We start from the raw sequence: 27,915 nt of genomic DNA, 5'->3' as shown, positions 1-27,915 counted from the left end.
TTGAGTGGGTCTATACTGTAAATGTTCAAAAGCCATCTGCCTACGCCCATTTGTGGCATCTCCTGAATAGCAGTACTGCCCCATAATAATCTGTCAATGAATTTATACATTCGAGCAGCTTTAATAGAACTCGAATTAACATGGTTCATCACTGATCCCAGATGTAGCCGACTGGCCAGGATAGGCCTGGTCTCTGATGTGTGCTTCTTTAGTTATGAACAGGGGATGCTAGGCCAATGTCGCCAACAACCACCGGGCTTAGGCTGTCACCAGTCTTCATTAGTGGTGTGAATTATAAATTTTGTCATTGTGAGCAACTGGAGCCAAATTCTGCACACTTTGGCCTAGTTTGAAAGCGGAATAGTCTTAAATATGGGACATGGGGGCTCTGAGGCGCTGCCACTATGATCCGAGGAACGCTGGTGCAAATCCAGGGTCATCAGCAGCCGGAGTCAGAGAGAGCACAATTGGCCTTGCTCTCTCAGGGGTGGGTTGCTAGCACTTCCTCTCCACATCAGTCCTAATGTTGGTCAGCACAGGCGTCTGTTAGCTGTTGTATCGGAGCTGGGAGCCGGGAGCCGGGAGCCGGGCCCACCCCCCCACCCCCCAAGTGCACAGGCTGCCTAGCCATGCTCCATCAGCAGCAGTTGGAAGAGAGATGATGGCGGCTGAGTTCACATGCGTCGGAGGAGACGTGTCGTGTGCTAATCTCCACTCTTCTATATAAAAATAAATAAATAATGAGAATAATGAAAAGACATCGTTTCTTTTCTAGATGAAATGAACTTCAGTCAATTTTTAACAGAAATAATTTTAGATTTTAGCCGAGATCAGTTTGGTGACAGTCTAAATCCCGGGTTTTTAGCAGTGTTAGCCTGTTCTAAACAAAAGAAGCACACCCCAGGACTGGGTGCCTCCTGTGTAGACCACTGATGCTGACATAGGCCTAATACCTTTCTTGCTGATGCTGGAAATAATGCTGAAGTGTAATTAATATGCCCCTCAGAAGGAGCCCAGTGCTGTAACTAACAGGGGAACTTAACGGGGCAGCTAATGTTGGAAGTCTGTGTGGGTTCAAAACATCCAAATCATGCCCTGGCAGGACAGATGGAAATTGTTTTATGGGATGGAGGGGGGGGCTCAGGGGGCATAGAGCCCACACATGTTTAGGGGGTATAGAACCCTAATCCATTCTCAAGTACATGTTGTTACTTGAATAAAATAGTGACTCAAAAGCAGAAATAAAACAATTATAATGAGAAGTTTCAGAAATGCCCAAAATTCTGCATATAAACAATAATTTCAGTGTTTTGGACGGGAACCTTCTTGTCCTCTAGCTGTTGCTAGTCTGCTGCGCTCATGGTGTAGTGCATTATGGGAATTGTAGTTTCCAGACAAGCGTGCTCCGAGCCAACCGCGTTGAAACGCCTCAGTTAAAGAACTACAACTTTAACAAAACAAGTGAACCGAACTCAGAGGAGTATTTTAGCACACTCGAAAGACAAACAAGGTTAAATAGCCCTCCAGGACGTTAAATATCAGGGATTATTAATTAATTAATTAATTAATAAATAATCTATAATGCACTGACCGTGAGTAAGGCCGCCCGAAGCTCCTTCCCCAGCCTTATTTTTAGCCCCGAGCTCCGGCGCCCCCTCTGCTAATCCCCGCGCCCTCTCGACCCTCTTCTCTGAAGATCAAAGTGAACGCACTTTGATCGGATTTCTTTTCGAGATGCTGGTTTTTAGATTCGGGGTGATTCTGACTCCGGATCGGCCGGACATTGAGGTGTTTGTGCTGGGCTCCCGTCCGGAGCTCGGTCACTGGAGCCCCGATAAAGCCGTCCGGATGAGCGCCGCTCGTCCGCTGCTGTCTACCCGCGAACCCTGCCTGTGGACCGGCCAGGTGCAGCTCGCCGAGCCGTACACGGACAAGCACTGGTTCAAGTTCATTAAGCGGGTCGACGGGAACGATGTTTGGGAAGGTATCACAAGACTTCCAGCGACAATAATAATAATAATAATCATAATCATAATAATAAGAATCACAATAATAATAATCATCATCATCATAATAATCATAATAATATTAATAATAATCATAATCATAATAATCACAATAATAATAATAATCATAATAATCATAATCATAATAATCATAATCATAATAATAATAATCATAATCATAATAATAATCATAATAATATTAATCATAATAATAAGAATCATAATCATAATAAGAATCATAATCATCATAATCATAATAATAATAATAATAATCATCATCATCATAATAATAATAATCACAATAATATTAATCATAATCATAATAATAAGAATCATAATCATAATAATAATACTTTTCTACACATATATGCTTATATATGTTATTATGATTATGATTAATATTATTATGATTATTATTCCATATTATTCCATATTATTCCTTCCATATATATATATATATATATATATATATATATATATATATATATATATATATATATATATACATAAAATGCACATATAGCATAGAAGTGTGGAATCACTGATACTATTAATACATTAGTTTTGACCATACTAATATTTAATTACCACATAATAATAATATTAATAATAAGAAGAATAATTTATTGTTGTTGTTATTAGTAGTAGTATTAATACACACAACAATAATAATACAAATGAAACAAATATAATAAACACATAACAATAATAATAGTAATAATAGTAAAAATAATAAATGAAGATTACAATAAAAGAATTACTTATAAACTTGTTGTATTTGTTATATTTGTAGAGGTTTCTTATGTAGAGTACAGTACATCTTACCAATAAGAATTCATAACAAATCATAACTTATATATTACAATTCTCCACATAAGTTTTGTCTAGTTTTTGTCTAGTTGACGGATTACATTAATCACAATGTCATTTTTTATTATTCTATAATATTTATTTTAGGATCAAACACAAACCAATCCACCTTTTTCCCCAAAACTTGTTTCCTTTTTTTCATTTGTATCGTTGAAACCCACGGTAATTATTACCGATTGGAAAAGCTGCTATATTACTGCTAAATATTTTGTTTACAAGCACAACATAGTGTTATAAACTTCTATACATATAGAGTACAGTATTAAACTATAAACACTGTCACTGTCCAAGTACATGTGGATCATTTCTGTTTGTTACATGGTTTAAACACAGCGGGTGATTTTAAATTATGTTCAAATAAAGAAATGATAAATTGAGATACACACTTTTGTTCAGACAGTCCCTATATATATATATATATATATATATATACGATACACATTCACATATTCTTCTGTACAGTGCAATAAGTTTACTATACACTGCATATATTACTGTATAGAATTATAAATATACTATTTACTATACTACTGTCTTAAACAATACTAGATATCCCATTCATATTCTAGTATAAATAAACTCATATACCACATATATTACTATATACTATGAATTTACTGTATATCCCCTGTCCATCGTCCTGTCTTGTCGTACATTGTTAATTTGTCTGTTTTGTCCCTTTCCCCACATACTGTTCTGTATTTGCATAAATGAATGCATAATTTGTTTAAAAAATAAATTAGTTAATTAATATATATATATATATAGATATATAGATATATATACACATACCTACACACACACACACTACAAAACAAAATGTATAGAAAAGGTATTGTCTACTGCTGTATATATATATAATGATGAGGTTTAAAAATGAAAAAACATAAAAAATATTAATAATCATAATAATAAAATGATACATTTCAAATGATACATGAATTTTTAACAATTATAAACTGTAGTATATTTCTTATCTTATTCACAACATTAAAACCGTTTGTTGTAATAACCTCATTGTTTAATGCTGTTGTAAGGAGATGTGGTCAGCTCTTAGCACTCAGAGCAACTCCTCTAAAGCAAATTAATAAAAGTCAGAATTTTATCATAATTTAGTTTCATAAACATACAAATAAATAGACCACATATCAGACACTAGTGTCTAGTCCTGCAGCGGCAGAATAGGGGCTCAAGCACTGCTCATGGAGAGGTCAGCTCATCACTTGCTGCTGCCACTTTATCTTCATTAAAAGTGACAATACTGCAAACATCATGGGAGCAAAGCGTCCATCAGTTGGTCCCTTCAGCGCTGCCCACTCAGGCTGTGAGGATTCTCCCTTCTAAGTACCCTCCATAGGCATCATTTATGCTGTTTGGACAGCGCTGTCACACCCAGGCTATCATGCAGACTGTCATCTATGCTAGGCTAGCCTCGACAATTACGCTGACCTGTCTGGGGTTTCCCAGCAGGCCTCGTCAAATCTGAAAAGCCCAGTCAGGCGTGCGTTGATCAGCAGGGCTTTTTAATCGACGTTCAGGCTGCGTGATTGATTGGGGCAAGTTCATTAAAAATGGCCGAGCTTAATCGTACTGGCACCGAGATCCTCTGCTGGCCAACTGGCCAAGCTTTTGGCCAAAGTGTGGCCTATTACACCTCCATTAGGTTAATGCAGGACACTTAACACCCGGAGTGTTAATGCACTCAAACAGTGATTAGTCATAGATCAAATAGATGGGTTATGCAGCCTAGGCCTTAGCCACAGCATATGTTATTACCTCGTATCTCCAAAAATGCAGCTTTCAATGGAAGTCAATGTAGAAATACTTCATTCCAGGTCATGTTGGAGCATTTCTGTTGGTCCATTCATCAGGAAGTTCTGACACAATGTTAAGAACTACTGCCAGATTCATATGTCCATATACACCAGTCAGCCATAACATTAGTACCACCTGCCTAATATTGAGTAGGCCCCCCTTGTTTGTGCCGCCATAACAGATCTGACCAAATCAGTGTTTTTCACCTCACCGGTGCTAATGTTATGGCTGATGTACAGTGTACAGTACAGCTAGAAAGCTTCTGAATTCTTTATAATTTGATGCATTTCTACATAAATCTACGCCTGAAATGTGATTAGATCTTCATCACAAGGCCAATTAAGCAAATTATGTGAATATTATATTTGTCATATTTTCTGTTCTGAAAATGATCCCACATTAAATATCGTTGTTAAAAAGACGATATTTATTCCTCCTTATTGCTTGAACTTAGGGATGTGGCACAAACTGTTCCTTCCACAGCAGTTCTCTTAGGTTAAGGACTGGACTTTGACCTGGCCATTCCAAAATGTTGAATGGCTCCTACTTTGTAGGCCACACAGAGGCCTCTTTGTAGGCTCACTTGGTATGCTTAGGGTCATTGTCCTGCTGCATGACCCACTTACAGTTAAGCTTCAGTTCACAGACAGATACCCTGATGTTCCTCTGTGGAATTTGCTGGTATAGTCCAGAATTCATATAGAAGAGATCAGATCGGATTGGATCACTATCAGCTAGGAGTCAACTTTAACCCCCTCATTACAGACTAAGGTGTATAACTCAGAACTACAGGCACCTGTTATTTGGTTATAGAAGTTTGTAATAACAGTTTCAGCCTGTCCCGGGTCATAGGATTGAATCGGGGGGTAAAAAAAAAAACCTTGATCAGGACGTCACCAATACACCCTGCTCATGTTCTTGTGTTTGCTTGATCTGGGATGATGTCAGGCCAGGCCAGCCCAGCTCTGCAGGGAGGTCCACTGTGGTCAGCACTCTGTAACTGTATTAATGTAATATAATGTCTGTACCACTAGATGGCAGTGATGGTGCAGAAAAAGAAAGCCCCTCAGAGACCCCCTCTCACTTGTAGATTCTTTTTTATGCTAATGTTTGGAGGGATCTTTATTTTTTATCTTTTTTTTTTGTGCTGGAGTCATTGCTTTAATTCACATCTCGATATGTTTGAGCTGCCGGAGAGTGAAAAGCTTTCCTCGTCTTCTTTCTTAGCCATTCTTGTTGCTTAATAGGCCTCTGTGTATATATGTGTGTGTGTGTGTGTGAGTGTGTGAGTGTGTGTGTGTGTTTCCATGTGCTTTATTCTGCAGGTTCATCTGCTTCACCCGCCGCTGAGAGCCAGAACGTCTTGCTGCTTTCTTCCCTTTCACGTCTTTTTACTGCATCTCTTGTCTTCTCGGTTTGTTGGCACGCTCGTAATTTCCGTCTCGTCAACAAGCAAACGAGAGACTTCCGAAGGACACATGTGACACGCTTATTAAAACAATGTGTGCTGATTGCTGTACGTATGTGTGTGTGTGTGTGGATCTAGGCCGAGTTTCGCTGTGCGCCAACTCTCAGCTCCACCTGCCAGCAGAGCGTTCCAAAAAACACGCCTCGGGGTTCAGATAGAGAGAGAGAGATAGACGGTTTTATTGTCCTTGAAAGGAAATTCTTTCCGCTGGCGAGAAAAGAGCTATTTATACCAAGCTGACATACAGAAGGCACTGCATAAACCCTACCCCCCCTCCTCCTCCACACATTACAAAAACCCAGCATAACCTGCAACACTGCAACATGCTGAACATGCTGTCAAATCATAACGATCATAAAAATAATCCTCAATTCTTACCATTATTCTTACACTTTTTGACAGACTGTGAATCTGGCAGTTGTTCTGTACGTTGTGTCCAAATTTCATGATAAACGGACCAGTAGATATATGAGCGGTCTAGATATAAGCGGCCTAGCGGCCACCTGGGAAGCCATAGCAACCACCTAGCAACTCCAAATTGTCTGTTACTTAATTTCCCATCTCTAGACCGGCCCTACGGTCTAACTGCTGCTCATCTAACTGCAGTGTGAGGAGATCATGAGTGCAAATTCTGGAAAGAGTACAACACTCCACAGTGGCTGCCGGTCTGTGGACGTCATGTGACGAGGTGGTGGGGGGGTCTAACCTGCAGATAGGAATAAACATTAAACAGATTGAAGGGGCGGAGCCACAGTATTCAATCAGTTTCAGCTGCAGCTGTATAATTTTAAATAAGATGTCCGGACATTTTTTTAAAGTGTCCAATCCATCAACTTCTTTTCTCTGTTGTATGGAATTGTCTTTTTTTTATTTATCGAATTTTAGGCCTTATTTTTCGACGTATCCTGCCTTTAACAACGCAGGTTATGTGGCTCTTGCTACTTTAATAGCCCAGCAGAATCACAAGCGTTAATATTTAATAGGACTGAAAGTGAAGCATAGACTCCATGTCTGGTCCTGTCTCATACGTTGTCCCACCAGCTCATGGCTGACAGGATGGGGACGATGATAAATGAGCAAATCTGCAGCATCTGCAGCATCTTCCTGCGTTCCCCTGGAATAAGTCTGTGTGGGCCTGGGTGAAAATCTATGCTGGGGTGGTTGGAATGCGTCAGCAGAGACCTGAACACAAAGCTGGACATGAGCTGGACATCATTTTAAGACCTTTTCAGAGCTGTGGTTGAATCGTCTCTGTCTCATTATGGCCATACAGGTTCAGAGTTCAGTTTATGGAGATACGAGCTGACCTACCCTAACGTCTCATGACTCACCAGCCCCAAATAAGCGCCATTAATTCTCTTTTTTAGTTGGAGGTGCTGACCGTAGCCTGACCATGCTGGTTGTTTTGCTTGGTTTGATGGTTTACCATGTCGGTGGACCAGGATGACAAGCATGGCCAGGCTGGTTGTCCTGTATGACGAGCATGACCAGCCTAAACACACTGGTCAAACTGATTAAGCTGGTTGACCAGCCTGACCAAGTCGGTGGACCAGTATAACCAACATGACCATATTTGTTAACAAGAATGACCAGCCTGTCTGTTCTAGTCAAACTGGTTAAGCTGGTTGACCATAGTGCATAGTGTATGTTGTAATTTGAGTTTGATGGTTTAGCTGGTCTACAAGCATCTGACCAAGGTGGTTGACCACCATGACCAAGCCGGTTGCCCATTACCAGCCAGGCCACACTGGTCCCTTGGTAAAACCAGATTAACCAAACCATCAACCAGTATGATCAGCTTGGTCAGGGTGGTTATGCTGGTAGACCAGCTAAACTATCAAACTCAAAAGAAAACAAACGCTGTACTGGTCAGAAACTAAGCTGGTCAACGTAACGTATCCAGCTACCTTCCCAGTGTAGATTATATTGTTCCCTGTATGACCATCTTTTCAACCGTCTTGACCATCAAAGACCAACGTAAACTCTCTGAAACCAGCATGAAACATGAGCTATGAGGCTAATGTAGCTAACTAGGAATGTAAGCTTGCCTTTAACTACCAATTAGCATTTAGCAATTAGCAAGCCTTAATTATGTAAACTGCATACTAGTTACTAGTACAAACTTGCTAGTACTGAATTCTGCTGTTATGTTCAGACTGTCCCTGAAATCATCTCGCTCTGTCTCCAGGTAACGGCCCCCATCACGACCGGGAGTGTGTGTACGACAAAAGCAACATGGTAGACGGGGTGTACTGTCACCCTATTGGTCACTGGATCGAGAAGAGCGGCCATACAGACGAGATGAAACACACCACAGACTTCTACTTCAGTGTCGCTGGAGAACAGGCCATGCACTTCTCTAAGTATGTACAGCAACGTTCGTGAGTTCGGAAACCAGTGAAACCACTTAACCCTTTCGAAGGTTTTGGTCCCAGTGGTGGGATTCGAATGTTTGGTGTAGAGCGATTAGCTTTGAGCTTTGATCTGGCCTTTGATCAGTCAACATCCACAACATACAGCGCATCCTTAAAACCCAGCCTAATCACTGTAAGTTAGCCTCTCATACCGACAGCCTAAGGCTAGTGTTACGCCCCTCCCTGGGGTCCTCTCGGCGTCACAGATGGCACAGTGTGTGGTTCGCTAGCTGAAGAGATCCAGTAGGGTCTGGTAGGTATCATGTAAAGTAGAACTGAATGGATTGACCAGCTGTGTATCAGTATCAGCCGATTCTCAGCCCAAATATGCAGTCAATGATCGGGCGACATTTCCAGCAGTTCCTGAGGGCTGCGTTTAGATTCTGTGATTGGTGATTCTGTAGATCTGACCGGTAGTGTCCAACCAGGTTTGCTCGTTATCTCTCTCTCCTGTGTCGTCCTTCAGCTTCTATTGTGGTTAAGTGGCTTTTCTTCTCTCTCTCTCTCTCTCTCTCTATTTCTCACTCTCTCTTGTAGGTCGTAGTAAAGGGCAGTGCTGTGTGTGATGGTCTCTAATAGACTCTAACAGGGTCACAGTGGAGGACGGGACGTCACACACACACACACCTGCGCCCTGTGTGTGTGTATGTGTGTGTCTGATGTTTCTCCTCATCACACTCCCATTGTGTGTGTGTGTGTGTGAGTGAGTGAATTTGTCCATTATCAAGCGAGCGCCGGTACAAACACTATTATGAATATTACCTCTAAACTCTTTTGAATTGAAAGGCCCGAGCGAGCGAGTGTGTGTGTGTGTGTGTGTGTGTGTGTGTTATTGAGTGAGATTTCAGTCAGGTAGCGGTGGAGGGGAGGATGGAGGATGAAAGGCAGTGGATTAAAAGTGGAAAAGAAATGAAGGACAAAAGGATCAAACGCTGAAAAGCAGAGAAATAAAAACATCATTTATTTTTAAACACTGTTCACTTCCTGTCCCGCCGGGGGCACTGGCAGTCCTCGTGTGGGTCTGTGTGTATGAGAGTTCATGGTAACCCGTCTCTGAGTGCGCCTACTGTATGGCATTAATGTGCATCAGTGGTAGTAATGAGCAGTCAGTGCCACCTGCTATACACTCACACACTCACTCACACTCACACAGGGTCCATTTCATAGCCAAATTCTCCCAATTTGCCACTGCCAGCTAACCCACCTGTTCGTGGATCTCATTAGCACCAGCAATGCTCCCAACACTTGGAGGACAAGGCCCTAGCACACCTCGTCACCTAGTCTCCTCCGGTAATTGCAAAGTCAGCCACCGCCTCTATTCAAACCCCCGTCCCCGTCACGCTCTGCCCAGCTCCACCGCACCAGCTAACAGACACCTGTGCCGGCCAGCGTGGCTCAAGAGTGATGAGAGGAGAGAGTGCCGTCATTCGCTTCAGCTGTCAGTGGTTCTATTGTTATGGCTTTAGGGTTACAGGGTTGAGGAATGTAAGGGGTGGAAGGAGCATGAAGGCCTGGAGCTGTGTGTTTCAGGGATTGGGGACGGTGATGTTAGAGCTCACCTAGACATTGCTGCTTCTAGCTAAGGACTGCACCTAACGATTCATTTTTTATTGATTAATCTAACGATTCATTTTTTATCAATTGATCTAACGATTCATTTTTTATCGATTGATCTTACGATTCATTTTTTATTGATTAATCTAACGATTCTTTTTTATCGATTAACTAACGATTCTTTTTTATCGATTGATCTAACGATTCATTTTTTATCGATTGATCTTACGATTCATTTTTTATTGATTATTCTAACGATTCATTTTTTATCGATTGATCTAACGATTCATTTTTTATCGATTGATCTTACGATTCATTTTTTATCGATTAATCTAACGATTCTTTTTTATCGATTAACTAACGATTCTTTTTTATCGATTGATCTAACGATTCATTTTTTATCGATTGATCTTACAATTCATTTTTCATCGATTAATCTAACGATTCTTTTTTATCGATTAACTAACGTTTAATTTTTTATCGATTTATCTAACAATTCATTTTTTATCGATTTATCTAACAATTCATTTTTTATTGATTAATCTAATGATTCATTTTTTAATCGATTAATCTAACGATTCAATTTTTTTACAGATTAATCTAACAATTCTTTTTTTTCTCAATTAGTCGGTTAATCGAACAACTCATTTTTAGATTACTCGAATGTGAGTGTGTTTTGTGAAGTCAAATAATTTCTCCAAAATAATGAAAAAAATACTTTAATATTGCAATATTTTCTTATATATTATTATATTATCTTCTTTTCTTAAACATATAGTATGCACTTAAGGGCACTGTGTTTTTGTCTGTACAACTGTGAGACTGCACTGAAGTTATGGGACTGATGGCAGATGTTTGGCCACATATGCTTGTGTTCTGTAGTTGTCTGGACCTGGACCTGACTGCCCTGGTCAAGTCGAGATGTTAGAGCTTATATGACTTGGTCATACTTCTGCATGACGTTTGAGAAGATCCGACTTTACAGATGAAGGTTCTTCGGTGGTCTGCAGACTTTTAAAAACATGAGTTAAACATGAAGCCAATACTGAGTAGGTCCCTCAGCCTCGTTCCACCAAAACCCATGGCTTCCACGAGACGTCTGAAGGTGGTATCTGACACCAAGACGTTAGCAGTAGATCCTTAAAGTCCTTGAGTGCCCATGACCCTGTCGCCCTGTTGTCCTTTCTTGGAGCACTGCCTGATGTTTCAGAGATGTTCTGACCGAATCGTCTAGCCTTCACAGTTTGCTTCTTATGCATGTCCAGTTTTTCTGCTTCCGACACATCACCCCCATCACCTTTGCTGCCTAATCTGTAGATCTCACACCCTGACAGGTGCCACTAAGCCTCTGAGCTTCTGAAGTTGTGGCAGTTGCGCTTGGGGGAAAGGTCAACAGCCCATACATTTGTGGTGTGTCTAGAAACACGGGTGAGAATGGGCCGAATCAGGGTCTCCATTCTGCTCATAAGGGGAATCAAACACGAGCTGGAATGACTCTGTCGACCCTCAGGAATATGCTGTGTGTGATCTCAGAGCACCATCCGATTATTATCTTAGGAATCAAACTGATTAATGGTTCAAAAGGAAGCGATTTAGTTCCTGACCCAGAAAATGATATTACCCTCAGCTTTCATTTGTAACCGTGGAGCAATTTCTGAATCATCCTGTAATCTTTTTTTTAGCCGCCTCGTCCCTGTACGAGATCAGAGCCTCTCTGCAGATGAGAATTCCATGAGAATACAGTCTTATTAATGTCAGTCAAATTTACATTGACGTCACTGCTCTGATGCTCAGAGGGACGTCTGTTTGAATCATGTTACACAGGTAGGAGGAGGCTCTGGAGCCTACCCGGAATCATTGGGCCCAAGGCAGGGATACCTCCTGGACTTCTTCACCCATGGACTCTTATTGGAATGCTTTCCCAGCCAGGGATTCGAACCCTAGTCCACCAAGGGAAGGACAGCGCTGTTTCGGCTATGCTGCACCAACGCAGGGATACCTCCTGGACAGGGCACCGGCCTACGGACCACCACACCTATTCTCTCACACTTCTTTACCCATGGACTCCTATTGGTATGCTTTCCCAGCCAGGGATTCGAACCCTAGTCCACCACAGGAAGGACAGTGCTGTTGCGGCTATGCTGCACCAACCCCTTCCTATCTACTTCTTCCTGGTCAAGGTCATGGTCTGCTCTGAAGCCTACCCGGAATCATTGGGCCCAAGGCTGGAATACCTCCTGGACAGGACATCCAAGTGTAGAGTGGTATGCCATGTCGCTCCAGTGGAAATCTCGGTCCCCGAATGTCTCCTGACTGATTATGTACATGTTGACTACGTAAGACCTGCAGGTTTTTTGATGAGCTTTCATTTTAAAGGATGATGAGAGATAAAGGCCTGTGAGCCTCTGAGAGCGAGAGCCAGGGTCGGACGTTTTCCTTTGAGTAGGAAGCAGCAGCAGCAGCAGCCTGGGCCTAAAGCTGCAGAGAGCTTTGATTTGGGGCCGTAAACCCTGCAGAGGTTCTTTTAGGTCACTGCGGCCTCTTTCTGTTCTTCATATGCAGTAAATCTCTCCATCTCTGCTCAGAGGAGTGGGCGTTCGAGCCTGTAAATCAAGCTGCTTTGCTGAGAGCTGAGGGTTTATTTTTAGCTCCTTTAAAGAAACTCTTCGAGAAGAAGACTGAGACCATCTGATCGCCTGTTTATTCCAGATATTCCACTCAGTGTTGTCACCTCTCTCTCTCTCTCTCTCTCTCTCTCTCTCTTTCCCTATCTCTCTCACTCCCTCAGCTTGTCCATCCTCTCAGTCGAACTTCCTCTCTCTCTCTAACTCTACCTGTTGCTCAAACCCTCTCTCTCTCTCTACCCCCCTCTTATGCACTGTACCCCCACATCTTTCTCTCTCTCTCCCTTTACTTAATCTCTCTCACCCCAACCTCTTTCTTTCTCTGTCTAACTTTCTCTCTCTAACTCTAACCTCTCGCTCGACCCCTCCCTCTCGCTCGACCCCTCCTCTCTTTTTTCTGTATCTCTCTACCTCATGTTCTCCTTTCCCCACTGTGTAACTCTGCATGCCCCTCCCTTCTCTCCCTCCCCTCTCACTCTTGCTCTACCATTCGCTCTAAGCGCTACCTCTCTCATTCTAACTCTCTCTCCCTTTACCTTTCTCTACCTCTCTCAACCTCATTTTCTTACTCTACTCCTCTCTCTGTCTCTTTGCCCCCTCTCTTACCCTACCTCTCTCTCTCCCCAAATCTCCACCTCTTGCTTAACCCCTCTCTCCCTCTCCTCTCACTCTTTCTCTACCATTCTCTCTAGCGCTACCTCTCTCATTCTAACTCTCTCTCCCTTTACCTTTCTCTACCTCTCTCAACCTCATTTTCTCACTCTACTCCTCTCTCTGTCTCTTTGCCCCCTCTTACCCTACCTCTTCTCTCTCACTTTAACTTTCTCTCTCCTTCTATCTCTCTCTCTCTCGCTCTACCCTCTATCTCTCTCGTTCGTCCTCTTTCTCACCTTGCTCCCCTCTCAATCTAACTCTCTCTCTCCCCAAATCTCCACCTCTTGCTCAACCCCTCTCTCTCTACCTCTCTATATCTACCTCACTCTCCCTCTCTGTTTGCCTCTTGCTCTGTCTCTCTCTCTCTCTCTCTCGCTCTCGCGCTCGTTCTAACTTTCTCTCGCCCCACTCTCAATCGAACTCTCTCTCTTCCTAACTCTACCTTGTGCTCGATCCCCTTCTCTCCCGCTCTACCCCTTCTCACTTTCATTGAACATCCCTCTCTCTATCCACCCCTTTTACCCTCTCTCTCGACCTCTCTCTCTCTCTACCTCTCTTCTTCTTGCTCTCTTATTCTACCGTTCTCTCTTTCTACCTCTCTCTAGCTCTACCTCTCTTCTTCTTGCTCTCTTATTCTACCGTTCTCTCTTTCTACCTCTCTCTAGCTCTACCTCTCTTCTTCTTGCTCTCTTATTCTACCGTTCTCTCTTTCTACCTCTCTCTAGCTCTACCTCTCTTCTTCTTGCTCTCTCTCTCTACCTCTCTCTTTCTCTACCTCTCTCTAGCTCTACCTCTCTTCTTCTTGCTCTCTTTCTCTACCTCTCTCTCTCTCTCTACCTCTCTCTAGCTCTACCTCTCTTCTTCTTGCTCTCTTTCTCTACCTCTCTCTCTCTCTACCTCTCTTCTTCTTGCTCTCTTTCTCTACCTCTCTCTCTCTCTACCTCTCTCTAGCTCTACCTCTCTTCTTCTTGCTCTCTTATTCTACCGTTCTCTCTTTCTACCTCTCTGACTCTACCTCTCTTTCCCCTCCACGCCTCTCTCTTTTCTATCATTTCTCCCTCACTCTGACTCTTACTTTTTCACTCTATTCCTCTTTCATCCCTCATCCTTAATATCTCTCTCTCTCTCTCTCTCTCTCTCTTCCTGTCTGCTCGCCGACGATGGGACAGTTCTGAAAAGTAAGAAGCTGCTGGTATCCGTCTCTCCTCCCTTGCCTGCTGCTCGAGATGCTAAATGCTAATGCTAAAAAACTGTCTGTTCATTCATTTAGAGCAGTGTAAAATTAATGAGGCCCTCAGGGCAGCGGATTAGCGGCTAGCTGAATGGAGCTCTACGGCATCAGCGCCACACATCGCTGTGCTGTGCCGTGCCGCTGTCGGCCAAGTCTCGCGTTCGTTTTCGCGCTCTGGCTAATTAATATCGTTTTGTGGGCCTCTGTCGAAATCTGGAAGGACGGCGCTCTTAAATCTCTGCTGTGGTGTCCCTCTGTCCGCCTCTGCGGCTCACGTGCTGTAGAGAGAGCCCTTATTATCCGGTGAGCCGCGGGGACGGCGCGGGAGCAGATGCCGCAGAGTGGGGAAAATAACGAGCTGAAGAAGTTGCAGCGAAGACAAAGTAAGCCATTAAGACGAGGGCCTCATTTACCAACTAATTAAGGACGGATTTGTGCAGCCGGTTCGGCCTCAAAAGACTAAAATCACATATGCTAATGTCCCATTATTCAGAGCAGATCTGTATTTGTATTCCTCGTGTATTTCTGCGTGTCTCTCTCGCTCTCTCTAATTGTTCGGGGCGGCAGGTTTCAGCTGCACTCCGCAATTAGCCGAACAGCTTTGGATTCGAGAGCTTTTGCAGACGTTGAGCCATTAGCGCTTGTTTCCGCGTGTCCCTTTTGACCCCGCTGTATAAAAGGGAGGAGAGGAACGAGGGATGGGAGGGAGGAGTGAGATGATAGAATGAGGCTTTTCAACTTTAAAGGACTCGAGAGGTCAGAGACGAGCACTCGGCGGGGGCAGAGGGCAGCAGCAGCCATTAATGCGCATTAACCTCCAATTACTCTGGTGCGTCCCATGTGTTCAAAGTCTCGTTTGGTCTTTATTCTTACTGTCAATAATATAATGACCCATAATGTGGTGCTACTTCAAAGAACTTCCTAACTCTGATGTATTTACCACTTCTTAATGTGGATAATTGCCCTAATAAAGTTTCATCAAAGGGCCCGCATCATGAAAGGCTTACTTTTCTTCCTCTTTAAGTAGAAGTGTTTGATGTTGTATGTAAACATGGGTACATTTGACATTCTCATCAATAGATCAAAGCTAAGCAGCAAAAGAAGCTCATTTGAAACTCTTAGTTTTTGTGATGTCACAAAATCTCCAACCCATTAGCATGTGTCCACCTACCCCGCCCACTCACGCTGAAGTTATAAGGGATGTTAGAGCCTGGACTGTGGTCACCCAACGTTTCTTTTGAAATCAAGGACCTTAATTGGGAGTTTGTCCCCCTTTTGTTCTAATTGAAGAAAGCTTGTATCTACATTGCTGTGAGATTTGAAGTTTGATTGCTTTCAGCACATTAAAAAAACAGAAAAGGCTAATGTGTTGGCAGGTGTTGGCAGCAGTTGGCAAAAAAGAAGTGGTTGGCTGGCTTCATGTGACTCAGAGGAAGCACATGCTAGGTGTCACACCCCCCGGCACTGGTGGCATTGTGTGATAAGAGATGGACTAAATTCAAAAAAGTGGGAAAAAGAGTCCATTATTAGAGAATTATATTATATTATATATATATTATATTATTCATTTAATATGGAGAAAGGGGGTCGCCCTCTTGTGGTCAAGTCAAGAGACATAAAAGAAATAACATAAGAAGACATGAAGAATCAAAGACCCCCAGTGAGCAGCCAATGGCGACAGTGGCAAGGAAAAACTCCCTCAGAGCTGGAGGAAGAGGGGAACCCGACCCGTCCTCCTCTGATCAGAACTATTTAAACATTATTGATAAAAATGACCAAACCAGATACAGCAGATAGTTAATAGTGGTGATATTAATAGTGGCAGAGAGTTACGAGTCCATTTAGGTTTTAACATGGTCATTAAACAGGTAGCAGTGGTGGGAGGGTGTGCCGCTGATCTGGTATGGGTGGTGGTGGGTGGGGGGCCTGATGGTCGGACTGGTAGTTGGCAGCTGGTCTGATGCGGACTGTTGAGGTCTGTTGAGGTACATCCAGCATTAAAGGTGTAGACCTGTGGACTGCAGCAGGGACAGATTCCGGCCTGGATTATCCCTTCCAAGTTCCAATACAACAGCTAACAGAAGCCTGTGCTGACCAATACCACACTAGGAGTAATGTGAAGAGGACATGCCATCAACCCACCCCTGAGAAAGCAAGGCCAGTTGTGCTCTCTCTGACTCCGGCTGCTGATGGCAAACAGCATGACCCGAGATTTGAACCAGCGATCAGTGGATGCTGGCTTTATAGAGAGTGCATTTATAGAGTGCACCCTCTGGGAGAGCACACCTTGGACACCCCGTCCCAGCTCATTATTTGCCCAAACTATAACAGAGGAGGGAGATACTGGGTGAGAGATTGGGGAGGGGGGGTCCACTTTTCAGATTTCCCATTTCTACATAATTACACATATGAATTACTTATTACATATTAATTACAGCATAGCTGCCAGACAATTCATAATAATCACTGAATAATATAATACCTTAATAACCGAATAACTGCATAATCAGCCTGCAGTTCAGTTTAAGGGGTTTAAAAATGAGCAGCATCACGGCCTTGTGCTTGTGGTTTAATTAGTGGTCAGAGCTCTTGCAGGGTCCAGGCCATTTGTTTGGCTGTCTTTGATATTCATCCGCAGCCCAAACCTACAGCGCACTCCATTTGCTCAGAACCATCCTGTGTAATTAATACAAAGACTGCAGGACACAGCTTGCTGAGTTTGGCCTGCTGCTGCTGTTTCTCGTAGGCCTTTGACACGTGTCTCCGCTCGGTGTAGTCAGAGGAAGCTCAGAGCAGCTTGTCCTTTATTAGAACTTGGCTGGAGTTGTCCAGTTCCCTTTAATTAAACCAGGCTTTTGTATTGTCAGTGAAAGCAAAAGCACAGTGTAATAGTGTATTTGCACATTACTCATCCATGCAGTTATCTAATCGGCCAATCACACGGCAGCAAAACATCAGGCAGATACGGCCCAGCAGCTTTAGATCATGTTCACATCGGCCATCAGAATGGGGAAATAATGCAACCTCAGCGATTCTGAGTGTGCTGATTCTGGATGTTGGTGTCAGAAGTGGTTGATGCTGAACTTCTGGGATGTTCAGCAAAGCAGTCTCTAAAGTTCCACAGAATGATGCAGTAAAGAAAACACATCCAGTGAGAAGAAGTTATGCAGTTCTGGAGATGGAAACTCCACAGCTGTTGATGAGAGAGGTCAGCAGAGAGTGGTCAGACTGGTTGGAGCTGACAGAAAGGCTACAGTAGCTCAGAGATAACCACTCTGTACAATTATGGTGACGACACCTTGCCCAAGCTTGAGGTGGATGAGCTACAACAGCAGAAGGCCACGCCAGGTTCTGCTTCTGTCAGCCAAGACCAGAAAGCTGAGGCTGCAGTGGCTCAGCACAGGCTCACCAACACTGGACAGTTAAGCTAGCCTGGTGTCATGAGTCTGGATCGAGGTTCGAGTAATGGTAGGGTCAGAATTTGCTGCCAACAGCTTGAATCCATGCACCCAACCTGTCTTGTGTCTACAGTCCAGTCCAGGCTGGTGTAGGTGGAGGTGGAGTAATGGTGTGGGGAATGGTTTCTTCTCATTTTTCATGACTGGCATCACAGACTATTTAACGTTTGTGGCTAACGGTGGTTTCCAGCATGGTGATGACGTTGCACAGTCTCAAACTGGTTTTATGAACTGGTGTCTTCATGAGGAACATCTCTGGTGGTTCCTCATGAAGCTGCCGAAGAGAACACCAAGAGTGTGCAAAGCTATATTAAGATGGCTCAACGGATGGTCCGGACTTCCCTTACAGGACCTCCACCAGACTATTCATATTCCTAACCCTCCTCTCCTTTCTCGTTCTCATTTCCTGAGCTGTCCCCTGCTGTCTATTCGTGGGTGGGTGCTGCTGCCTGCCTACCCTCTGGACCAGGCTCTCCCGCTGTGGTCATCCGTTTCTTTTGAAATCAAGGATCTTAATTGGGAGTTTGTCCCCCTTTTGAACTCTTTGAAGAAAGCTTTTATCTACATTGCTGTGAGATTTGAGGGAAAAAAAGCTAATGGCTGGAGCTTCATCACTCCGGCACACCGCTCCACAGCCCAGCAAAGGAGGATTTCTACCCTTGTAGCGCATGTTTGGCATTAGGCATGGCGGCATTAGGCTGTTGTTCAGATGCTCCACCATGTTCAATTCTACTGGCAAAGTTGTATTAAGGTAAATGAGGGGGCTTTGAAATTATATACATGCAATTAAAGGTATTAAAACAATGAAACCGCTGCACTCCAGTGATGATTGGTGCTGATTGCCCGCCAGAAGTGTTTGCTTGTGATGCAGCGAGCATGCCAGCACATGTCGCGCATTAATTGTGGCTTTTCGTGATTAATTACAGAGACAAAAATGTGATTTTGAGGGGTAGATGATTAATAGCATGGCCCTGGAGGATGTAATATACTACGTTAAGCTGAGGAGGCCTGCCACAATGCTAGAGGTGCTAATTTTTCTTCTGCACAGAGCTTTTGTGGAGATCTGAAACCATGAGCTAGGATTTTTTTTATCAAGAGAGGGCTGGTGGGTTACATCATTAATACATAAACTTGAAAGGGTAGAGCCTCTTTGTCTCAATCGAGATCTCGCTGATCTGCTGAGCATCTTTTGAACTTAGCATAGCCTAGGCTAAGCATTGCGTTCTGGCTTGCCATTAGTGCATCATTCTTTCTGCTTGGGCTCCGCAATTAAGAGTGTCTGTAGTGATTCGTAACAACAGTAATTGAACAAAATAAGGGTGGGAACTTCTGAAGTCTAGCTGAAAGAGATAACGAGGGTTTTTGGGTGTAGGCAACCTCTGTCTGAAAAGGAAAAGATCAGAGCTCAGATACCCAAAGGCTTTGTAGTATTAAGATCGTCTTAGCTGGTGGAGAGTGTGTTCAATGTGATGCAAGCTCTACCATTTAACAATGAGCGTTGTGCTGAGGTGCTTTTTCATAATAAGGAGTAATTTGTTAAAAAATCAAGCCAGCCAGGTCAGCCAGCACCAGGACAGAACAATAGGAACAGGGCATCTCAAAACATGGGAAAGAGATAGAGGGAAAAAAAAATAAAGGAGAAACAGCGGGAGAGCCTGGTCCAGAGGGTAGGCAGGCAGCAGCACCTATCCACAAACGGACAGCAGGGGACAGCTCAGGAAATGAGAAAGAGAAAGGAGAGGAGGGTAAGGAATATGAATCGTCTGGCGGAGGTCCTGTAAGAGAAGTCCGGACCATCCGTTGAGCCACTATTCTATGAGTCATTTATTTAATTACTAGTAACCTGCTATGGTGTTTGGCAGAGTGGTCCAGGTTTGACCGTCGGCTGTTTATCAGCTGTTCAAATGTGTCTTCACTGGAAAACTCTGAAATTCACGGGTTTACAAGAACTCTCAGACTGCATCCATATACAGAGTTAACAAGACACAGGTGGAAGCAATGACACTAAAGGCAGCCAATCCATCAGGCAATCATCTCCCTCTCTCTCAGCCCTCTGAATCGCCTCAGCTCACTCTGAGGATGAGCTCTGGTCGTGGAGACTCTAATGGGTCTTTAGTTGTGTGTCTGCAGGGACACAGTGAGTGGACAAGGAAATGAGGAGGAAAAGGTTAAAGAGATCAGTCTGTGCTACAGGGAGAGAGAGAGAGAGAGAGAGAGGCAGAGGCAAGTACTGTCTTTTTTTCCCAAAATGCCTTTCCCTCTTTGTCTCTTTCTCTCTGTGAGAGGGTGAGAAATAGATAAATGAGATGATAGAGAGAGAGAGGGACAGAAGCTGGTGGTCTGTCCGCCAGCCTTGCTCTAAAAATACCCCCAGCCTGCTCAGGATTCTGACCAGTGACTGCACACACTGTCCTCCTCTCCCCACACACACTTCTGTCCTCTGCCTCTCTCCCTCGCGTCGCTCGCTTCCCGTCTCATCTGCCTCCTGCCATCCCTGTCCTTCTCCTCTCATCTCTCCATTCTCTCGGCTTCCCCCTAAAAACACCCCAACCTTTGTTCTCCCAGGTCCCCTACTTCTCTTCTCTTCTCTTCTCTTCTCTTCTCCTCTCTTCTCCTTCTCTTCTCCTTCTCTTCTCTTCTCCTCTCCTTCTCTTCTCCTCTCCTTCTACTCTCCTTCTCTTCTCCTCTCCTTCTCTTCTCCTCTCCTTCTACTCTCTTCTCTTCTCTTCTCCTCTCTTATCCACTCCACTTCTCTCCTCTCTTCTCCTCTCCTTCTCTTCTCCTCTCTTCTCCTCTCCTTTTCTTCTCCTCTCCTCTCTTCTCCTCTCTTCTCCTCTCCTTCTCTTCTCCTCTCCTTTTCTTCTCCTCTCCTCTCTTCTCCTCTCTTCTCCTCTCCTTCTCTTCTCCTCTCCTTCTACTCTCTTCTCTTCTCTTCTCCTCTCTTATCCACTCCACTTCTCTCCTCTCTTCTCCTCTCCTTCTCTTCTCCTCTCTTATCCACTCCACTTCTCTCCTCTCTTCTCCTCTCTTCTCCTCTCCTCTCCTCTCTTCTCTTCTCCTCTCTTCTCCTCTCCTCTCTTCTCCTCTCTTCTCCTCTCTTCTCTTCTCCTCTCTTATCCACTCCACTTCTCTCCTCTCTTCTCCTCTCCTTCTCTTCTCCTCTCCTTCTACTCTCTTCTCTTCTCCTCTCTTATCCTCTCTTCTCCTCTCCTCTCTTATCCACTCCACTTCTCTCCTTTCTTCTCCTCTCCTTCTCTTCTCCTCTCCTTCTCCTCTCTTCTCCTCTCCTCTCCTCTCTTCTCTTCTCCTCTCTTATCCACTCCACTTCTCTCCTCTCTTCTCCTCTCCTCCTGTCTTCTCTTCTCTTCTCTTCTTTTGTCCTCTTTCTTCTCTTCTTCTCTCTTCTTCTATTGCTAATTCCTGGCCTGGTACTTGGTACCTCTTTTCCTCCTCTCTAGTATTCTTTATTATATACTTTCATTAAAATAGCAAAAGCTACAACTCATCCTTTTACCACATTAATAGAGTTCAGATAATTCATCAGGCATTAGCATTAAACCTTTAATTTATATAAGTGAGCGTGTTTCCTACGGCACTTAGCACTGCTATTATTCATAAGCATACAAACTCATTTGCAGCCTTTCAGGAGGGTGCGCACACACACACACACACACACACGAAATATTAAATATTAAGAAATATTATTGCTTCACTATTTAACTGTGCATTACTGTCTGCTTGAGTTCTCAGCTGGGTTCAGCTTTATGTCTTTTACTTTCTTTCTAATAAATCTCTGATCTACTACTAAACAATGCCTTTACTTTAAAAACAAAGTCACGTCCATTCTCTCTCTTCTGCCCTTCGCAGAATCCTGCCCCAGGTGTGGCTGGGCAGTTGCCCTCGGCAGGTGGAGCATGTGACCCTGAAGCTGAAGCACGAGCTGGGCGTTACCGCCGTGATGAACTTCCAGACGGAGTGGGACATCTCAAACAACTCGCACGGCTGCCGGCAAAACCCAGACGACCACATGACCCCAGAGATCATGATGCATCTGTATCGAGACTGTGGCCTGGCCTACGTGTGGATCCCCACGCCAGACATGAGCACAGAGGGTATGGGAGCTTTTGCACTCTGCGTTTAAACCATGTCGAAGATCTACGGTAATCATAGCCAGTCAGAAATGACAGCTGTGGATCAGCTACTGTATACAAACGTTCACATCCCAGATTAGAAAGTCGGGATCAGGGCACATCCCAGTTTAGTCCATTACATATGATTTTATGATGATTTTTACATGACCCTGATTTTAGCCCCGATTCTGAATCAGAGCTGGTTGGCTCTAGTCAATCGATATCAGAGAATATCTAATTAAATTAAAAATTAAATTAAAAAATTTTGACCCGAGTGTAATCTAGTAGTGTGTACTGGTCAGCAACTCAATCTGAAAGGGTCCCGTCAATAGCCGATAAAAACTGAGCACGAAAAACTGAGCAGTTTTAGGCAGTTTCTTATTTTAATTCCACGTTCCACCTTAAATGATACAGCAGCCACATTCTGCCGCTAGTACATGATGTCCAATACTGCAGCGCCATTTAAGGTGGAGCAGAAATTCGTCTAGCCAACTTCAAACCAAAGTAGCCAACTTCTGTTCTGCAGTCTAATGCTCTACCACTATGCCCCAGAAGGTTGTGAGGTCTTATCCCAAGCCATGCCGCTTTGCCATCAGTGGCCGGAGTCTGAGAGAGCACAACTGGCCACGCTTTCTTCAGGTAAAGACGCCGTGGCTGGCTTTGTATGTATCGGAGGAGACACGCCCTTACCTTCCTAGTGTCGGGAGCATTGCTGGTGCTAGGGGGAGCTATGAACGGTTGGGGTAATTGACGGTACCAACTTGGGAAGCGTGAGATGTGCTACAATTTTAAAAGTTTGTTAGTGTACCCAAGGCTTAAGTGGACCCAAGTATCAAATCCACAACCTTGTAATCAAGGCAGGGGTCCTGTTACATCAGTCAAACATGGTGGTGGTAGTGTGTTGGTACTGGAATGTCTACTACTTCCCGCCAGAAAACCCTGCTCTAACCACTGAGATGACCCATACACACACAATGTCTACACAGATTACCTAGGAAATTGCCAATTTTATGATCAGCAAGTGGATCCTATAGCCTGTACAGCTTCTCCAGCTTGTGTTCATCCAAGATCTTTGAAGAGAAACTACGCTATATAGGCTTTTGTTCAGCTGCATAATAAAATGGGAGATCTATCTAATCTCACAGTTAGCCAAAATACGCTTCCCTGCAGCTGATGAAAGAGCTCAGATGAGCCTGTCTGAATTAGATGAGACATTATCAGTAGATGAACCAAGTACTAGTACAAGATAGCCTGGAGGAATGAATATATTAATGATGATTAACGATGGTCTCAGAGCAGGCCCTTTAAAATAAAAATAATAATACAGCTTTAGGCAAACAGCCGTGATCTGTAATATACAGTGCATGCATAAATACCATAAATACATGTATCTCCAAAATGGAGACTTTACACCAGAGACAGTAGTCTATTTAAGTCATTTGGAGCATTTCTATTGGTCCATTCATTCAGAAGTATTTACACAGTGTACAGAAGCAGCTACAGGGTTCAAACCATGGAGAAAACTGAAAAATTGAGATTTTTCAATAGACAGCAGCGATATACATTATGGCTCTTCTCAGGTTTTGCACATTTGTGACACTGATCGGGTTCAGAGCATCATACAGAATGTGAGGAACGTGAGGAAACGTGAGGTTCTGACCTCTATTATGTTTCGCGTACCATTTCAAGTGACCCTGCCTGGTCAAGGACTCAAGCTGTGCCCTCAGAGCCTTAAGATGTGGACCACATATTTACATATTTATGAACATGGCTTGTGACTGATGCTAGCATCATGTTAGCGATGCTGGGTGAGGCAGGCGGTCGCCATGGTAGTAGTGCTTAAGTCCTTTAAGCCAACACCCCACACACCCCTGCTGTATTTTGTAGACAAATGAGGACCAATGTGGACCCGGTATTAGTACTGTGATTAAACATAAAGACACCCACCTGAAACTGTGATTGGCCAGGATGGTCAAAACACACAGTATAAAAAAAAACTGCATTCTGATTGGTTAGATGCTCATTTGCATATTGCAGCCTTCTACAGTATCAGCGTATCAACTGGAGTAGTGAAACACCAAGGCCTGCTGCTGAGTTCAGACTCCTCTCATATGTGCTCGACCCCGGTCTGACCCCGCTGCTATCAGCGGCGAAGGATGGCCCTGTTCGCATTCAGGAAGTGATAACTGAATATTAGAGACAGCTCCGAACACAACTGCGATAGGAGGCTTCTTACAACCGAGAGCGCGGAGGAGAGATAAGCACACACTTGCGCTCCTAGATAAACACGTCTCTTACTCCACTAATGCCAGATAATCACTTCACATAGTTAGATTATTTCCCTGGCCCAGGCGCTGGAAAGGCATTAGGGAACGCAGACACGGCTCTCCAACTCTCCATCCGTCTGTTCTGCTTTATTGTAGTCTATTATTTTCATCCCTCATCCACAGAGACTGAAGATTGGTTAGACCTGTTAGTTATGGAAACTGCTGGAGTGCTTCCTGAGTCATTCTGCGAAATGGGTGCCGCTTCTGCGTTGCAATTTCCCTTTTGAAACACTTAAAAAAAAAGTCCACAACATTAAACTGAAAGTGTTTATTCAAAAAAACCCAGATTTTTATTAACTTCATCCTTTTTAGTCAGACAATGGAACCATATTCACGATAAAACGTGACGGGGTGGTTAATCCCTAACCTATCACACATGCCAACTAATTTGAAATCATTTTCTTTAATATTGAAATATTGTGTAAAAAACCCTTTCTATTTTGTGTGACGGGGTGGTTGGGTTGAGTCCAAATAATTTGAAATCATTTTCTTTATGTTAATATTGAAATATTGTGGAAAAAAAAACGTTTTTTTTTGTGTGACGGGGTGGTTGGGTTGAGTTCGACAGCCCCTTTCTAACATGAAACAATGCAACACAAACAAATGCAAAAAAAAACAAAACAATGAATGATGTTGCTTTCTTGATGTGATGTCATTTAAAGCAACTGTATGTTATTGTAGACAAAACGAGTTAGCGTGACGGGGTGGTACCGCAAACACAAATCATAGAATTTGTATCTATCTATTTTTTCAGAGATGGCAGACATATTCACGATAAAGCGTGACGGGGTGGTAAATTCCTGACCTATCACACACGCCAATAAATTTGAAATCGTTTTCTTTACATTAATATTGAAATATTGTGGAGAAAATAAACGTTCTATTTTGTGTGACAGGGTGGTTGGGTTGAGTTTGACGGCCCCTTTCTAACATGAAAAGGCAACAAATGCAAAAAAAAAACCCAAAAAAAAACAATGAATAGTGTGATGTGAATGATGTGTGTTATTGTAGACAAATGAGTTAGCGTGACGGGGTGGTACCGCAAACACAAATCATAGAATTTGTACAAAAAAAATGTATTAACATTTTCTATTTTTTCAGAGATGGCAGACATATTCACGATAAAACGTAACAGGGTAGTAAATTCCATCCTAAAATGTCTGCAGTGCTTGAACTTCCAGACCCTATCACACATGCTAATCAGTTTTAATTAACATTTTTATTATTAGTTTGAATTAAAACAGTTTTTCCCTCTCTATTTTGTGTGACGGGGTGGTTGGGTTGAACTTGACGGGCCCTTTCTAACATCAAAAAGTAACAAAACAATAATATAAGAACGTCAGGCTGCTTCAAAGGCTTGGATGATGTCACTTCCTCTTTGTGATGACATTTAAAGCAACAGTATGTTGTTTTAGACAAAACAGGTTAGCGTGACGGGGTGGTATGTCAAACACAAATCATAGAATTTGTACAAAAACTAAAGTTTTTATTATATAAAAATAAAAATAATTATAAATTATAAATCCTAAGAAAAATTAACCTAAAAATAAGGTTTGATATGAAATTAAAATTCTGATCTTTTAGATTCTGATGTCTTGTTGGTCGGTGCTGACATGTGAAAATGGTCATGATAAAAGGTTACTCTGAATAAAATCATTTCTCATTTATTATGTTAACAGTTGTACTCTATGTCGCCGCCCTGCAGGGCGTGTACGGATGTTGTGTAGTGTAGTGATTTTAATCCAGTATGAATCTGCAGTGCTTGTAGATTATACATCATAAAGATAATAATTTGGCATCATTTATAATCCAGTATGAATTTGCTGTCTGTGTAACTTTTATTAATGAGTTGTTCTGTATGTCGCCGCCCTGCAGGTCGCATACGGATGTTGCCTCAGGCTGTGTTTCTGCTCCACGGCCTGTTGGAGAATGGTCACACGGTCTATGTGCACTGTAACGCCGGGGTTGGACGCTCCACGGCCGCCGTGTGCGGCCTGCTGATGTACGTGTTGGGCTGGAGCCTCAGGAAGGTGCAGTACTACCTCACGGCCAGGAGGGCGGCGGTGTACATCGACGAGGAGGCTTTGGTACGAGCGCAGGAGGACTTTCTGTTAAAGTTTGGACGTTTACGGTCCTCTGTCTGCTATGCTGAGATGTAAAGACAGCGCCCCCACAAGGACAGAAGGTGTGAATACAGAATTGTGTGCAGTGGTTTAGCATTGATGCTAAATATGATCCATTATTGGCATCTAGCAGCTTCAGAGTGGCCTGAAGTTTTCAACCTGCATCACTATTGTTTGACTTTTCTTTCTTTCTACATGCTGATGTTCTAGACACAAAATAAACTGAGATCTAGAACCAGCTTTTCCTATGTGTTTATTCATGCTGTTCAGTCAAATCCCAACATTTCCATCATACAGCCTCAGCTTCAGAGTAACCTTAGGCACTGCCCTAAGGTTTCCACTGCTTCAAAAGCTTGAATGATATCACTTCCTCTTTGTGATGACATTTAAAGCAACAGTATGTTATTGTAGACAAAACGGGTTAGCGTGATGGGGTGGTACATCAAACACAAATCATAGAATTTGTACAAAAACTAAGGTTTTTATTTGTAATAAATTCTAACAATTAACCTAAAAATAAGTTTTGATAAGACATTAGCATGACTTCCATCATACAGCCAGTATGCACCCTACTGTCAGCTCCTCTGTATCGCGCCCTCCCCCGGGGCGATTCTGAGCCGCCGCCACACACCCAAATAAGGACTACCCCCTCGTTTATGTTCACGTGTTTGGTTCAGTGTATCGATTCATGTTCGTTTGGTTAATGTGTTTCACCTGGGACTGGGGGTACTGAAGTAGCCTCAACTCCATGGTTCAACTCCGAGAATTGTATCGGTTGGAACCCTGAGGTCGCTTAAGAGGTTTCCCGTATGCCTAGAGGTGTGTAACGGTCAGCTTCGGCTCGGTATCCGCGTTCAGGTTAGCATAGGTCACCCTGCTAACCCCTGCTCGCTCACTGTCAGGACTCACTGGCCACCCACGTCCCAGCAAGGCCACCCACGCTGGTAGCAGCACGCTGCCGTTTCAGGTTGGGTCGGCCTTGCCGTTTGGTCTAGCTGCTGGTTCCCCAGCTCTCCTTGTCAATGTATTGAGTGCTGCTCTGATACCCGAGTAGTAGTGCTCTAGCTTTTCGTACTCTTGGTGTTTTGTGATCGTTTTTTTTTAATAAACCCTTTTTAATAAACATGCCATGTCACCTACATATATGCACCTTGTTTTCTGTTCATGCATGACCATTTTTCTTGGGAAGACCCTCGCCCACGTGCACTTTCGCCTTATTATTGTTTCTTTAGTCTTTTCCT

The 27,915-nt window shown here is 43.3% G+C and overlaps 1 protein-coding gene across 1 annotated transcript; it reads left to right on the top strand.

Annotated features, from left to right (window-relative positions):
- Window positions 1-1,475: 1,475 nt before the first annotated feature.
- epm2a (EPM2A glucan phosphatase, laforin) lies at window positions 1,476-27,762 on the top strand. Its single transcript, XM_072696296.1, has 4 exons — window positions 1,476-1,984; window positions 8,348-8,522; window positions 21,962-22,206; window positions 26,427-27,762. Exons 1-4 carry the CDS (start codon window positions 1,735-1,737, stop codon window positions 26,708-26,710), a joined length of 954 nt encoding a protein of 317 aa, XP_072552397.1. The 5' UTR covers window positions 1,476-1,734; the 3' UTR covers window positions 26,711-27,762.
- The last annotated feature ends 153 nt before the right edge of the window (window positions 27,763-27,915 follow it).

This window comes from Salminus brasiliensis, chromosome 14 (assembly GCF_030463535.1).
Source record: "Salminus brasiliensis chromosome 14, fSalBra1.hap2, whole genome shotgun sequence".
In the NCBI taxonomy this organism is placed as follows: Eukaryota; Metazoa; Chordata; class Actinopteri; order Characiformes; family Bryconidae; genus Salminus; species Salminus brasiliensis.
The sequence above is the reverse complement of the archived record's forward strand: the minus strand, read 5'-3'. Positions and strand labels throughout refer to the sequence as shown.